At 46.0% G+C, this 14,011-nt stretch overlaps 1 protein-coding gene across 1 annotated transcript in view; it reads right to left on the minus strand.

Annotated features, from left to right (window-relative positions):
* myo5aa (myosin VAa) overlaps positions 1–14,011 on the minus strand; it is a 56,106-nt gene that overhangs the window by 19,240 nt on the left and 22,855 nt on the right. The window contains exons 11-24 of the mRNA XM_042344055.1: positions 10,753–11,018; positions 10,497–10,578; positions 10,175–10,315; positions 9,830–9,955; positions 8,013–8,096; positions 7,118–7,120; positions 5,550–5,699; positions 4,147–4,244; positions 3,478–3,564; positions 2,851–2,959; positions 2,202–2,413; positions 1,440–1,596; positions 916–1,155; positions 229–477 (exon numbers count right to left, since the gene is read on the minus strand). Of these exons, the coding sequence (XP_042199989.1) occupies positions 229–477; positions 916–1,155; positions 1,440–1,596; positions 2,202–2,413; positions 2,851–2,959; positions 3,478–3,564; positions 4,147–4,244; positions 5,550–5,699; positions 7,118–7,120; positions 8,013–8,096; positions 9,830–9,955; positions 10,175–10,315; positions 10,497–10,578; positions 10,753–11,018 (2,004 nt within the window). The remainder of the gene's footprint in view (positions 1–228; positions 478–915; positions 1,156–1,439; positions 1,597–2,201; positions 2,414–2,850; positions 2,960–3,477; positions 3,565–4,146; positions 4,245–5,549; positions 5,700–7,117; positions 7,121–8,012; positions 8,097–9,829; positions 9,956–10,174; positions 10,316–10,496; positions 10,579–10,752; positions 11,019–14,011) is intronic.

Below are 14,011 nucleotides of genomic sequence, written 5' to 3' on the forward strand. Positions count from 1 at the left end.
TTGACATAACTCATACTTTGCATAAGTCATATTAAATGTATGGTCCCAAACCGGTTCGACTTACGTGAGGTTTTACTGTATTACGTAAAGCGCTTTGAAACGTCCTCCTGACGTGAAACGTGCAAGATCTAATGCAAGGATGTTTTTTTTGAGAAAAAACACGTTTTTTTCTGGTCACTGTGCCCTAATCACCTACAGCTAAACGCAGAATCACAGCTGGAACCTCACCACTTCAGTCTCCTGTTTGTATTTATCCGTGTGTTCTTGCAGCTGTTTCTTCTGGCGTTGGGTTTCCTTGAGGTCCTTGCGGAGTATGACAATCTCCTCCTGTAAGCTGATGACCTTGTTGGAGGCCACCTTGACCTCCTCTTCATTGACTCGCAGTCGCTCCACCTCGGACCGCAGCTTCTCCTTCTCGTTGGTGGAGCTGGTCTCCAGAGAGGTCAGTTTTTCGACCATGGCCTTGACCTCTTTGTTCTGCGATAAAGGAGGCAAAAACTGCTGTCAGCGACCCGTTAACTGACACACACACACACACACCCTTGTGGATCGACGACCATTCATTATACAAGATGGACACGGTGAGTTTGCGTTCCCCAATCTAACAGGGAACATGGCACAGGGAGTGCATTCCAGCTCTGTGTGTTGAAAACAAACTCTCCTCACCTTCCCCTCTGGTTCTTTCGCCAATTATCTTGAATCGGTGGGAGCTGGTTACCGACCCACCCGCCAGAGGAAACAGTTTTCTCCCGTTTCACTCTCTCAAAACCCCTCCTCATGTCCTTCCAAACCCCACGGAGTTCAAGTGACACCCCCCCACCGCCCCCCCGGGTAAAAAATAACGACCGCGTGACTTTCGCCGCGAACGCATCACAGTGACCAGATCGATCCGAAGTGTCGGGGGTAGGAGGTTACCTGATCGTTGAGTTTGCACTGCAGCTGCATGATCTTGTTCTCCATGCCTATGTTGAGGGTCTTGTAGTGCTCCACGGACCTGGCCTCGATCTTCAGCTTTTTCAGCTCCCGCTTGGCCATCATGCGGCGGTAACAGCACTGCAGGTAGATGATGGCCGCGTGCGTCCGCCTGTACCTCAGCTTCGCCAACCAGCCCCGCACCTGCTTCTGAATAACCGTGGCTTTCTGCTCACGCAGAACCTGTTTTGGGGAACAAACGAATGTCACTCGATGACAATAACTTGCAAGTTATGCGGCGTCCTTTACGCGGGCCGGAGTCTCGGAGCGCTTTGGTTAGAGATAAAGCCCGCTCGTACGCTGACGTGGAACCCAACAGCTCCTCGCCCTGAATTCTCACGCAGAACACCAGCGCAGCTGCGAAGTCATTCGGCTTCCATCGCGCTCGAACACGGGGGAAAAAGATAACAAATAAACAAACAAACAAACATGGAGGTTCAGCCAAGCTTAACCAAGCAGCCACTTACTCCTCTGAACAGTCGCCTCCCTCGGTAACCGCGGACAAAAGACTGGATGACGATGGTCGCGGCCCGGACGTGCAGGTAGCGTTTCCGAGCTGCGTGCTTGCGCTGGTATTTCTGGATGGTGACGGCCGCTTTGGTCCTGCGCAGGAACTGAGCATAGCTGGGGAAACAGAACAGGAGGGTGACCTTTCACATCAGCTTTCAGAAGCAACCAACAACTACGACGACGACGCATTTATATAGCGTCCTTCACACGGGCGGCGTCTCGGAGCGCTCCGAAGAAAAACGTGCCCCAAGCGCGATTTGTTGATTATCAATTGATGGTCCATTTCTTATAGGAAATGAATTAATCGATTCAGCAATTAATAAGTAATCAATCAGTTTACAAATTTGATGCAAACGGGTTTGCGTTTCGCCCACAAGGACGTGACGAGGCGCTAAATCAAGCGCAAGGATGAGGATTGTTATTATTATTATTATTATTATTGACAACGACAGCTTGCATTTATATAGCGCCCCTCACGCAGGGTAGTGTCCCAGAGCGCTCGAGGAGAAGGGCGGAGGTGACCGCAGACACGATCAAATAGGAAGGTCTTCAGGCGCGAGCTGAAGATGGGGAAGGAAGGGGGGAAGGGGAGTGGGGTGGGGGCAAGGCGGAAGGATAGAGGAAGAGTGTTCCAGAGTGCCGTGGTGGCTGAGAGCGCGGCCACCGATGGAGGGAACGTAGGGCCTTATTGTTATTAGCCAGTCAGAAAGGAGACGCACCATCTGGCCTGATAGCCCCGGACGTATCTCTGGATGGTGATGGCTGCCCTCTTCATACGCAGGAACTTCTTCCTCTGAAGCCAGCTGCGGATGGTCTTCTGGATGCGGATGCAGGCGGCCCGCAGCTTGTCCGCTCGGATCTTCTCCAGGTAAGCCACCTGCCCCGCCCGGAAGAAAATCTTTGTCTTCCCGAACTGGTACTTGTCCTGATCCTGTACGTCACACACACACACACACACACAGACGGGAGCAGAGATCGAGATCAACATCAACATCACCATCCAGAAATACCAATTGGCTGCTGCGTTTCTCCCAAAAAATATAGTCAATAATAATAATAATAATTATAATAAATTAGTTACTTCAATCCATGACTGTTTGTGAGACACTGCTGTGCGCAATTGGCTGCCGGTTAGAAATTGTTTTTTAAGGTCCAGGAATCAGCCAGAAATTCCACTAGTGATCGCTATAAAGTGATCTTCAGTAGAGGCATGTACAGGTGGACATTGGAAAAAGGTGTCTTCTCTTCCCCACCCCCCCATCCCCAACCCTACTTCCCATTCCGTCTGCCTCCCCCTGTCCTGAAGGCGTCAAACTCCGTGGGAGGGGAAAGAGCAGAGACAAAAAAAACAAAACAATGAAGCATCACCTTTATCAGTTTTTCCAAGACGTTTCGGCAGGTCTGCTTTTTGTCGTTTAGAACATCTTTTTGCTTCATGAGGACCCGGTAGCGACTGAAGAACTCCTGATACGTCCACCTGAGAAACGCAAGTCTCAGTGAATAACAACGTTTCTCCCACAACTTTGGACCAAACGGTTTCAACGTGTGAAAACGTAAACCCTTTGAAGCACAACTCCATTTATTTTATTATATCTGACGCACCGTGCTTAAAGAGTATCCAAATCAGACCCTGACTTCCTACTGTGTGTATGACACCTACACATGGAAACTTTCCCTGTGTCTGGAATAGAACGCGCACTCTCTCCCCAGAGGGATGCATCCTGTTTACCTAATTCCTGAGAATATCGGGTGCAGGTTGGCAATGAGCTAAGGCTTGCGTTGCTGCTGGAGTTTAACCCGCCACTGAGAAAATGTTCACAGCTCCGTGGAGAATCATAGAAACTTACAACGCAGAAGGTCATTAGGCCCATCGCGGGCTGTGCTGGCTCTGAAACAACCACTTGTTTAATCCCAGTCTCCAGCCTTTTCCACTTGACAAGAGTCTGACCCGCTTCACAACACAATAAAAAGGTACGTCGGAGGTTTTTACAGTACCTCGATGGGAAGCCAGCAGCACTTATCCTGATGGTCTCCAGTACACCACAGGCTCGAAGCTGCTGCACTGCTCGCTTGGGATCAAACCTGTGGAGAGACGTTTTGGATCACGTTAACGTTAAGGTAGAAATGTGCAGTTATCAGCGAGCTACCCGAGCCTTGCTCCGCACCGAGGAAGCTGATCCATCGAGGGGCTCCCCAATGACCTTGTGGCTAAAGGGATTGCTTGGTGTGGCACAGAGTTGTACAGACCAAAAGGTCCTCGGTCGGAGTCAATGGGTCCAGGAAACAAAGCTCGGGCCCAAAGCTGGTAACTGCTTAGCTCTGATCACAAGGGTTGCGTTAAAAGGATCTCTTCAGTCCCTCCCTCTCACCATCAGTGGCTCAGCCTTCAGACACGATCGCCCCTGTTCTCGGGATCTCTTGGTGATTCTGTCATTGTGAGGAGCTTTGAAGCGATCATCCAGCGTGTAAAGCGCTGCACGGGATCGAGGTGCTCTCCCGACCAGACCGAGAGCAACGCAGGCGATCGGTATCGTAAAACTGCAAACATTCGCAACAACTAACGCTTAAACCACGAGAAGGCACCAACGCAAAGTGCTTCAACACAACGCCACGAGTTAGTAATAACAATACTGGGGGAATGAGAACGCATTCGGTTCTGCTTACGTGAAAGGAGACTTGTAGTCATTGGGTTTAATGCATCGCACGTAGTGAGGGGTTGTAGCATTGAGGGTATCCATCAGCAGGTGAAGGGAGTTACGAAACTGCAAGAAATCAACATATTAGCAAGAATTAGTGAGGATATGGAAATTATATGTATATATACAGTAAACCTCACACAAGTCGTATCAGTTGGGACCATACATTCAATATGACTTATGCAAAGAATGAGTTATGTCAAACTTGCATCAAATATAAACTTTTAAACAGGGACTCGGGAAGACTTAGGGTGACTTATACAGATCAGACGTCTGCGAAGTATTACTGTACATATTTTTTTCAAACACGGTTTGATTGATTTTTTTTTAGTGAGCACTGCTGATTTCCTCACGAAACTGTCAGCGGATCATTCTTCTCCACTTCAGGAGCTCGACCTCATTGGCGCTATCGTATCGCAGTTCAGCAACACACCCTCCCCAGCGTTAAGCCGAACGTTTTAGGGGATTGGGGGGAAAAAAACACACACTTGCACTTTTATCACAATAATCCTTGCATTTTACAATAGAGCTTAATCACATCAAAACATCCCAAACCACTTCACGGTGTCCTATAAGTGTACTGACTGTGTCTAATATTTGCAGGCAAAAGGTGGCAGCCAATTCGCACATAGCAACAAGAACGACAAATTACACTTGTATAGCGCCCTTCACGTCGGAAGACGTCCCAGGGCGCTTGACCATCAGGGATTTTTGGACCCGAGTTGGGGTCAGGTGGTACGGAGGGCAAGGGTGGTGGTGGTGGAAGGGTGGCCGAGGGAACGGCGGTCGAAGAGGGAGGTCTTTAGACAGGACTTGAAGGACGCGAGAGAGGGGGTGAGATGGATGGATTGATTGCGCTTCAATGTCCGACAAACTGCCGTGACGTAAATGAACAATATTTATGGGGTGGGGGGTGGGCACACGGAGGGAAACTCCCTTCTCTCTTCTCAACCCTGTTGTGCAAATACCGATTGCGATAAACACTGCTGAGAAGCAGCAGAGGTTCCTCTTCCGAATCCTGTTGAACCATGACAAGCCCCTGACGTAAAACACTTCAAAGCTGTTCGAGGAGGAACGAGGCGGAAACGCTTTCACTGATTTCGACAGGAGCGGGGGTCTTAAAATTCTATGAAAACCCAACAGTCGCTGTGTGAAATCTCCACCAATTCCTGGTTTCAACTTCTAGTTTTCGCAGCTGCTCGAAATAATAATAATAAGAAGAAGAACAATGATAAAAGGGCGAGTCTTTTTTTTTCCAAAAAAACCCAAACCCCTAAGACTATTTAGGGTCCGTGCGCGAGGGCTGTGTGTTTGCCGACCCAGATAGACGCTGTGAAGGCAGATAGTCCCTGCAGATGGCGCTGGGCTCACCTGATGTCCCACCGATTTCTTGTGCTCTTTGCTCGGTTGCAGGGCTCTGGGTTTGGCGGATTTGACGGTCGCTCTGGCAACGGGGGGCCTTCCTCCAGTCGGGCTGATGACTGGCTCCTCGAGTTGGAAGAGCTCCATGATGAGGCTGAACTGGTTTCGGGCCAAATGCACAAGAGAGAAGTTACAAACAACAACGGCGACGACAAGCCCCGCCCCCCCCCCCCCCCCACCCAAAACACACACCCAACAACCTTTCCTATTCGGCTCAGAAATCAGAGTTCCATTGCTCGTGAGCTTTGCAGCGACTGATTGCCCAGTTCAGTGCTCGAGCCCCTGTTAATCTCGGCTCAGTGCTCCCTACTGCCTCGTGCACCGAGGCCTGGAATTCCAGCCGGTCTTACCCTGCAGCAACGCCATTCCCCCTCCCCCCCATCCCCCGCCCCCACCGAATTTAAGGCCGTGAAGAATTGTGCAAAAATTCTTCACTTTCAACCTCAGTTTGGTAGCCTCCTGGCTTCCGAAGCACCAGCCCCCTACCCCCCCACCAACCCCGGCAAAACCATCCAGTCACTACACTCGACGCTAAAATCCTGCGAAGCACTTTGGCACCTTGTCAAAACGCAAGGATTATTATGAGCAGCGGTATTGTAAATTATCCACCATTCTGGGCAATCTCAGAATTTAAAGACAAAATGCTCTCGCGGGCTAAGACTGAGCTGTGTGGCTTATTTGTCCAAAGGCTGTAAAATGCAGGGTTTGGGCTAATAGCCCACAGGCTAACCTGTTTAAGCAAACTCAGTGGGCCTTAATTTTGCAATTAATCAATGGTAATGATAAGGAACATACAACAACAACAACTTGTATTTGTGCAGTGCCCTTCACACGGCGCAATATCTCGGAGGGCTGAATCTCAAGAGCGTAGAACAAGAAAAGTACTTGGAACCCAGTCCATTTTATTAGATCTTTCGATCAGAATCTCGGGAGCCTTTTTAGGTTAAGCAATATCAGCGAGGATGTATGCACTTGTATGCGTTTGAACTCAGTCATAACCTGTGGGCTATTAGCCCAAACCGCATTTTACACCCCAATATCCACATAACTTTAGAGCCCATGTGCCGTACAACCACGAACATACATCATGCAATGCAAGCAACCACTGCAGAAATAACTGTACAAGGACTGTGTTCATATCATTTTGCTCGCTGCATATTGCAAGTCAATATCCAGCATCTGATTTGTTAAACTACAGGGGAGAAGAAAGTAGAGTTCTCCTGCTTATACAGGTAATGTTATTTATCTTTACATTAAAAAACTGGGGCAAACTTTTTTTTAAAAAAAACACACACATGGTGCAAGTGTTCTTAGCAGCTTATCCATTAAAACATTGCAACGTGGGTTAGTGCCTCCAGTATTATTCATCATTCACATGCACAAAAGGTGATCAAGCAACGTTCATAAAGTGGCGAGAAATCAGGGGCTACAGTCTTGTGGCTACAGTTTCATTACATTGGGCATCTCACTGAGCAGTCAATAATGCAAGCTGGAGGGTGAGGGTCTTGTTATTTTACCTTCTGAAGAATAGACAACCAACCGTGTCCGTCAAAAGAGCAGAAAAGAACAACAAACACGATTACAAACAAATTCAAAATCACAGCCAACCAGAATCCAACACCATCCTCAAATGCCCTGAGCTTTGCAGCATTGCTTTTGATGAATTTCCCATTGTATCGAGTCTTTCTCCGCCAACCCATCTAATGCCCTTCAACTCACAGCCCGTCCAAGGTTAATGAATGTCGTTATCACCCAATAGTCAAAACTTAGCTAAACTTTTCAGTCGCTCTATGTAATACCACCAAAAGAAGCAAGTTTAATTATACATAATTTTCTTTTTTTAAAAAAAGCAAACAAACCCAAAATATTTTACACAATTTGTTCCACTCTTTCCCATCAATTTGTTCTTAACGCAGCATTTCAGAGCGACCAAAATTTGTCGAAATTCTTAAAACTACGGAAGATGGGCTGCAAAGTCGAAACTAAATTCAACAGTTTGTCAAATTTGGTGCACTTGGAAATGCTACATTCATTTAATTGAATTAGGATTTTATCCCTTTATCTATCAACCAGTTCCTTTCCCCTTTCCCTTCTCTTCTTTCTCGGGAAAACCGTGGTCCAGGATACACATCAATCCTGGAAAAGGGACATAAATCTGCTCCCAGGATCCACTCAGCACATTGCAAACACGAGGCCTTGGTCAACGCAGCTCTCAAACCAGCCACAGGAGACAGAGCATTTGTGCTTTGCTCAATCAGCGGGGTTAGCACCAGCAAAGAATCAGCAGAGGAGGAGGAGCAGAAAGAGAAAACCAGCTCCAAAAAGAAGATCAAAGGAGAAAACAGCTGAAATAAAACCAGACCTAGACTTTCGTATCAGCGAGGAAGCTCGGAAGGGAATCTGCAGACTAACCTTGCTTGTCTTGAGCACAGTAATTTGTTCTTCGTACACAGTGTCTTTGTTCTTCTCCAGAAATCCGTCGCATTGGTACTCCACCTGCGGAAAGGCCGCCAGGTTTAGACACACGGTCAGAAAGGAAGGTCCCGAGGTATCGGTTCAGTGGATTGGCAATGCTCTCCAGAACAGCTTTCGGTTCAAATAGATTCGAACCAGAAACTTTGAGCAGGAAAGTTGGGTCTGGCCGACCAAAGGCATCATCGCAAGTTTGTCGAGAGTGCTGACAATGTCATGTAACAATCATGTCACCTTGGAGGCAGCTCAGTTACAAGGAGACTCTGCTTAGCCCCCGTTGAGGAGACATTAATACAGTTTCATCTCTTCCCCTTTCCCCACATTAGTGACCGCACACGACTTCCACGCGACCCACCATGGAGGAACAAGTGTACGCATGTTCCTGTTGTTCTGGAGCTGAAAGCGTCTGCGTGGAATCTTTTGAAAAGTGTTTGGTGGAATTTGCATGACTTGTGGATGAATATTGCTGAATAACGCCGCTTTAATGCACTGCAGTGTTGGCACGAGGCCAGCAGACTCACGTAGAAAAGTCTATTTTAAAAGATGCAGGCCTCCGATGAGCCAAAGCTGCTGAATGGCACTTTGCGCTACTGCAGAAAGCAAGAGGTCTGCCAATATTACAAGGTTGGACCGTTTGTGTTTAAACGCAGGGCATGCATTGATGCAACTAACAGCTGCCTCTGTAAAATTATGCATCGCTGGGGTCAAATTTGCAGCGTTTCGGGTGTGGGGGGGTGGGGGGGGTTTCAGTGAATCGATGGGCGTGCAAATGGGAGTCACCAGAAACCCGCAGGAACTAACATGATTCACAAAGAGCCCATCAAGAACATACCGCAAAATAGACCTGAGCGATAGGCACACATGACACCACAATCACTATGTGCTATTGTTATTATTTTAGGGGAGTGTGAAAGATACAATTCAATGTGGATAATGTGGGCGTTCGACCATAGCAGACACATTTTACAGTAAATCCTGCGAAGAATCCTCTCGATGTAAAAAGGCACTTTACCAAATGTAAGGATTATTATTATTCTTAGCTGTTGCAACTATTGTATTAATAGCAGAGCTTATTTTTAATTGGTGTTATTCTAACAGGAACAAGCTATTTATTTTGGTCCCTAAACCATACATTTCTTAAGAGGAAAGAGAAATATCCCCCACGTTCATTTGTCCCTCTCCTTCCTTTTACATTAACGACAAGCGGAGCACTCAAGCACAGAATAATTATTTCCCATTGATAAATGCTTTACGAAATGATCCACTGATACCTTAATGTCTTGGCAGCGTTGCAGTGTATGTAACTGGACTGCTTCCAAAATAAAGTTTCAGGAATAATTGCCCCGTGGCTTCTTTGTACTCATTCTATTCCCCCTCACTTATGGAAATGAAATCTGAGTGTGGTTGAGACGAGTTGACGACGTGACAAGACACTTAATCAAACGCGGGGATTATCATCATTATAATTTCAAATGGCAGTTTCTTGCATTTATCGTAAAAATTAAAACAGATGCAGACAAAGGAAGACACACACACACACACACTGACACACACGCTCACACAGAAAGAGTTGAAGAAGGATTTTTACACTGACAATCAAGGATCAACAGAAGAGTCTTGTAATCGCATCAAAGCACTGATTACATTGATCGTTCAGCAATGGAGATTCCCAAGTGCATTATCGTCTCGCTTAGCTAATGGAAGTGGAACTGGTAGCAGTTACCCACACGTTTTCATAGGATTTGAAAATCTCTCACCTTGTCAGCAAAGTGCTGGATGATGAAGGCTTTGTTTGACATGCGCGGTTTCTTAAAGAGTGCGCTCTTGTTCAAGTGAGTGTTGTACAATTTCTGGGCCCACGAGTCGTCAGATCCTCTGGGCATCTTGAGTGAAAAAAGGGGAAGCGGTTAGACTCCAGCAGCTCCCCCCCCCCCCCCCCCCCAACGCACACTCTGGGGTCTCCAAAGCTTGGCTCTTGCCAACCTGCACCTAATACTTCCCGAAATTAGGTCAGCAAGAATGCGTCCCTCCAGGCGGGGGGAGGGGGTGGGGTGGTGGGAGAGAGAGAGCTGCTGTACTGAAAGCGAGTCGGGGCGACCTACCTTACACTCCTCGTCCAGCAGATCCAGAATGCCTAGTTTGGCCTCAATCAGGTTGATGCAAGGCTGGTTGTCATAAAAGTCTATCAGGGTCCATGGGATTTGCTCTTTCATGTACTCTTCCTGTTCTAGCTTGAAGACGTGCTGGAGACAAAGGAAATTCTCTCGTCAGATATCCAGTACAATCTGACAAACAGTACTGGATGAGAATAATAAATAATAATAATAATAGGCACCTGGCCGCTCGGAAGAGATGCTGTAAGTAGTATCTACATTTTGCAACACAGAAAGGAAAAACAAACACACACACACACACACCACTTACCATGTTGAACTGCTGCTGTAATTTCTCATTGGCATAATTGATGCAAAACTGTTCAAAGCTGTTAATTTCAAAGGTCTCAAACCTGGTCAAAAAAAGCCAAAAAAAAAAAATCAGCAGGTTAGGAACTTCAAGAATATCCTCCCACAGTGTTCAGCCTCTGGGTCAAGAATCTTTCCCCTGGACACAGTAAAATACCAGTGGAACCCAATAAATAGGTATTAGCTTTTATTTAAGATGGCAATCCATGCAGACTCACCCGTAAATATCCAGCACTCCAATGAACCAGTGTTGCTTTATTGATGAATACAGGGCTTTATTGACATGGCTGACAATCCAATTGAAGAGATTGGCATAAATGTGCTTGGCCAGAGCATCCCTGGCATTGATGGCCTGAAGTTTGGGCATTGGCTTGATGTAGGTCTCGGAGCCGGTGATGATCTTTCTGTGGCAGAGCCAGTGAGACATCTGTTCACAATCCACTCCCAGCAGATCACAGAAGATAATAAGATGGCGATTTTTAGGCTGTCAGAAACGAGAGAGAAAGAGCAAAAAAAAAGTCACATCCAACTGTGTACATCAACATCTTATCGTAAATAATCCTTACATTTGGGAAAGTGCCTTTCAGGTCAGGAGGGCGTCTTAAAGCGCTTCACAGGATACACTGTGTATTTTGTAAGCAAACGGGGAGCCAATTTGCGGACAGCAACGTCACAGAAAAAGCCATCATGTGAATGACCAATTTTTTGTTGGCCAGGACAAACTCACTTTTCTTCATCACAGGATCGTTAATGTCCACCTGAACGGCAGATGAGACCTTGGGTTAAAGTTTCATCTGAAGGACGGCACCTGTGACAATGCAATGCGTCTCCACCACCGTACTGGAGCGCCAGCCTAGACTGAGGATTCGGTTTCAGGAGCGAGACAGACTGACTGCTAGCAACCGAGCCGGGCTGACACAAAACTGCAGAATAGCTGCATAATTACGATGCCAAACATCTGTTGCACAACAGCAATTTTCACTTACACACGCCCTTTCCAATTGAAAACATCACAAAAAGTGCTACAGGGTGGTGTTTTATTCACTTCCTATTTTAATGCCATGGAAGGAAGGAACATTTTTATAGCACCTTGCCAAAGTACCACACGATCTTCTTGTTCTTTTGACTGAGTTCTTAGTCGAGGCTGGCACTCCAATGCAGTGCTGGGGGGCGGAGAGGCGGGAGAGGGCACTGCATTGTCGAAGGTGCCATCCTTGAGGAGAGATGTTTCAGGAGAGATTATTGATAAAAAATAATAATCCTTGCATTTGATACAACAGAAACTAGTGGGATAGAACCTTCAAGTATAGTGGACGTACAGATCAAGACGTGAGAGAGACTTTACTGTTGGCTTTAGTGTGCGATTTGTGCCGTGCCTTGATCCTTCAGTAATAATAATGCTTTTCTGGCATTAACAGAATCATCCCTGGAATTACCAAGAGAGGGCACTTGGAATATGCCGACTGATTTCGAGGCACTTGTGCGCTCTCAGTTAAGGAGTCGTGTGCCTCCCTTCAAATTCGACTAGAATATTAGATGGCTCCTCTTTCAGATAGGACACGGCGAACCAATATCAAACAGGAGGAGGGTGGTATTGTCACACACGTCAAAACGACAAGTTATTTTCCAACACTTATTTTGTCTAAAGTTTTGAAGATCACACAAAACTGTGGCCAATTCTTCAATTCAGAATTCAAATTTGGAAACCGGTTTCTTTCAAGAACTGCGGAAAAAAGGGATCCCTAATTTGGACTGAACTAAAGAATTTTCCACATTCTGCGCACTCTTAAACATTGTTTTTTAAAAAAGAAAGGCAAAACAGTCTTAAAAGCTTCGCCCACAAAAATACACAGTCAATCTACTTTACAGTATATCATGTGAAGCGTTTTGAGACATGATAAGGCTCTGTATCACATGCAGGATTATTATTATGATCCAGGAGGGATTTTAAGATGAGAATCATTTAAACCAAGACTCCCTCAACCCTATGAATATCTCGAGGGCCTCATTTTCTTTGTCTGGTCACGTGTGAGTCTAGAAGTTGTCATCTTCTCAGTCCACTCAGGAGAGATCAGGGCGTCATGCGGAAGTAACTAATGTTAACCCAGTGTTATTTTACAAAAGATGGCAGGGAGAGATTATATTCTGCAGAAACACAGCTGGAATGCCCTCAGTTAATTATGGAGCCAATTCCCATTACAGCTCATTTCTGCCCATGCCCATTGTCAAAGTTTCCTTTATTATCGATGGATGAATGACTTACGACTAAATCAACAAGCTTTAATCCTCAAATAAAGTCGCTGAGGTCAATGTTTTCATAAACTCCTTAGCGAAACCTCCCTCCCAAACACACACACATACCACCTAACGAATGGTTTAGGGATAAACCCATAGTGCTTTGACCTCTCTGTATAACCTGTATATATAAGGTCCTCAAGTCAATTATATCAACACTTACAGTCACAAGCTCCATCCGATCAGAGTACACAACAGCTTCACAAAATACCAGCGAATGATTTGAGTTGGAAATACTCAAGAGGAAAATACTCAACAGGAATTGACAAGGTATAATAATACAATAATATAATAATCCTTCTCATCGATGCAGCACTTTTACCACGTCACCAAATGTCTCAAAGAGCTTCATAGGATTTTATTGTAAATACTGAATATCAAGGTGCGATTTTCGTAGGCAAGCACAGCAGCCAATTTGCGCACAGCAAGTGTCCTACAAACAGACATGAAGTAAATGACCATTTTCTATCTGGGGGATTGTTGGCCAGGACACCTTCTCATGTCAAATAGTGCCACGGAAGCTTTAAAGTCCATCCGAACAGGCAGACGGGACCTCGGTTTAACATCTCACTTTCATTGTCGGCGGACAGTGCAGCGCTCCCCCAGCCTCTCACTGAAATGTCAGCCTAGATGACGAGCACAAAGTTGCAATGAATGCGGGGCTTGAACCTACAACCTTCTGACTGGGAGATGAGAATTGATACCAACTGAGCCAGACTGACAGCCTGATAAAATCTAGAATTCTAGGAATGTCGCTTGTAGAGGCGAGAAAAACTTCTCTTCACAAAGAATGTTCTTTTAGAAAACAGAATATTTTGCCACAAGAGGCTATTGAGACCAAAACATTGAAAAGGGAATTGGATAAGTGTTTAAAGAGAAACAATATAAAAGGCCATAGTTGGAAAAAGCAGGGAATTGGAACGAGTTAACTCTAGGAACTGGCATCTGTGTAGGCTTGATGGTTGCCATACAGCCTCCACTATGCTGTAATTTCTATGATTATAATCTAGTTTAAAGTGAATATACTTAAGGGAAGTTGGTGAGTTCCTGAGGATGCTGGAAACGCACTGGAAGATTGTTGAGGTTGGCAAAGACTTGGGTTTGACAGAATGCTCTCGCTAAATGAGCGTCAGAAAGAACAATGATTAAAGTGCATGAAAACCAGACCCGTGATCTTCTAAT

This window comes from Callorhinchus milii, unplaced genomic scaffold (assembly GCF_018977255.1).
Source record: "Callorhinchus milii isolate IMCB2004 unplaced genomic scaffold, IMCB_Cmil_1.0 Scaffold26, whole genome shotgun sequence".
Lineage (NCBI taxonomy): Eukaryota > Metazoa > Chordata > Chondrichthyes > Chimaeriformes > Callorhinchidae > Callorhinchus > Callorhinchus milii.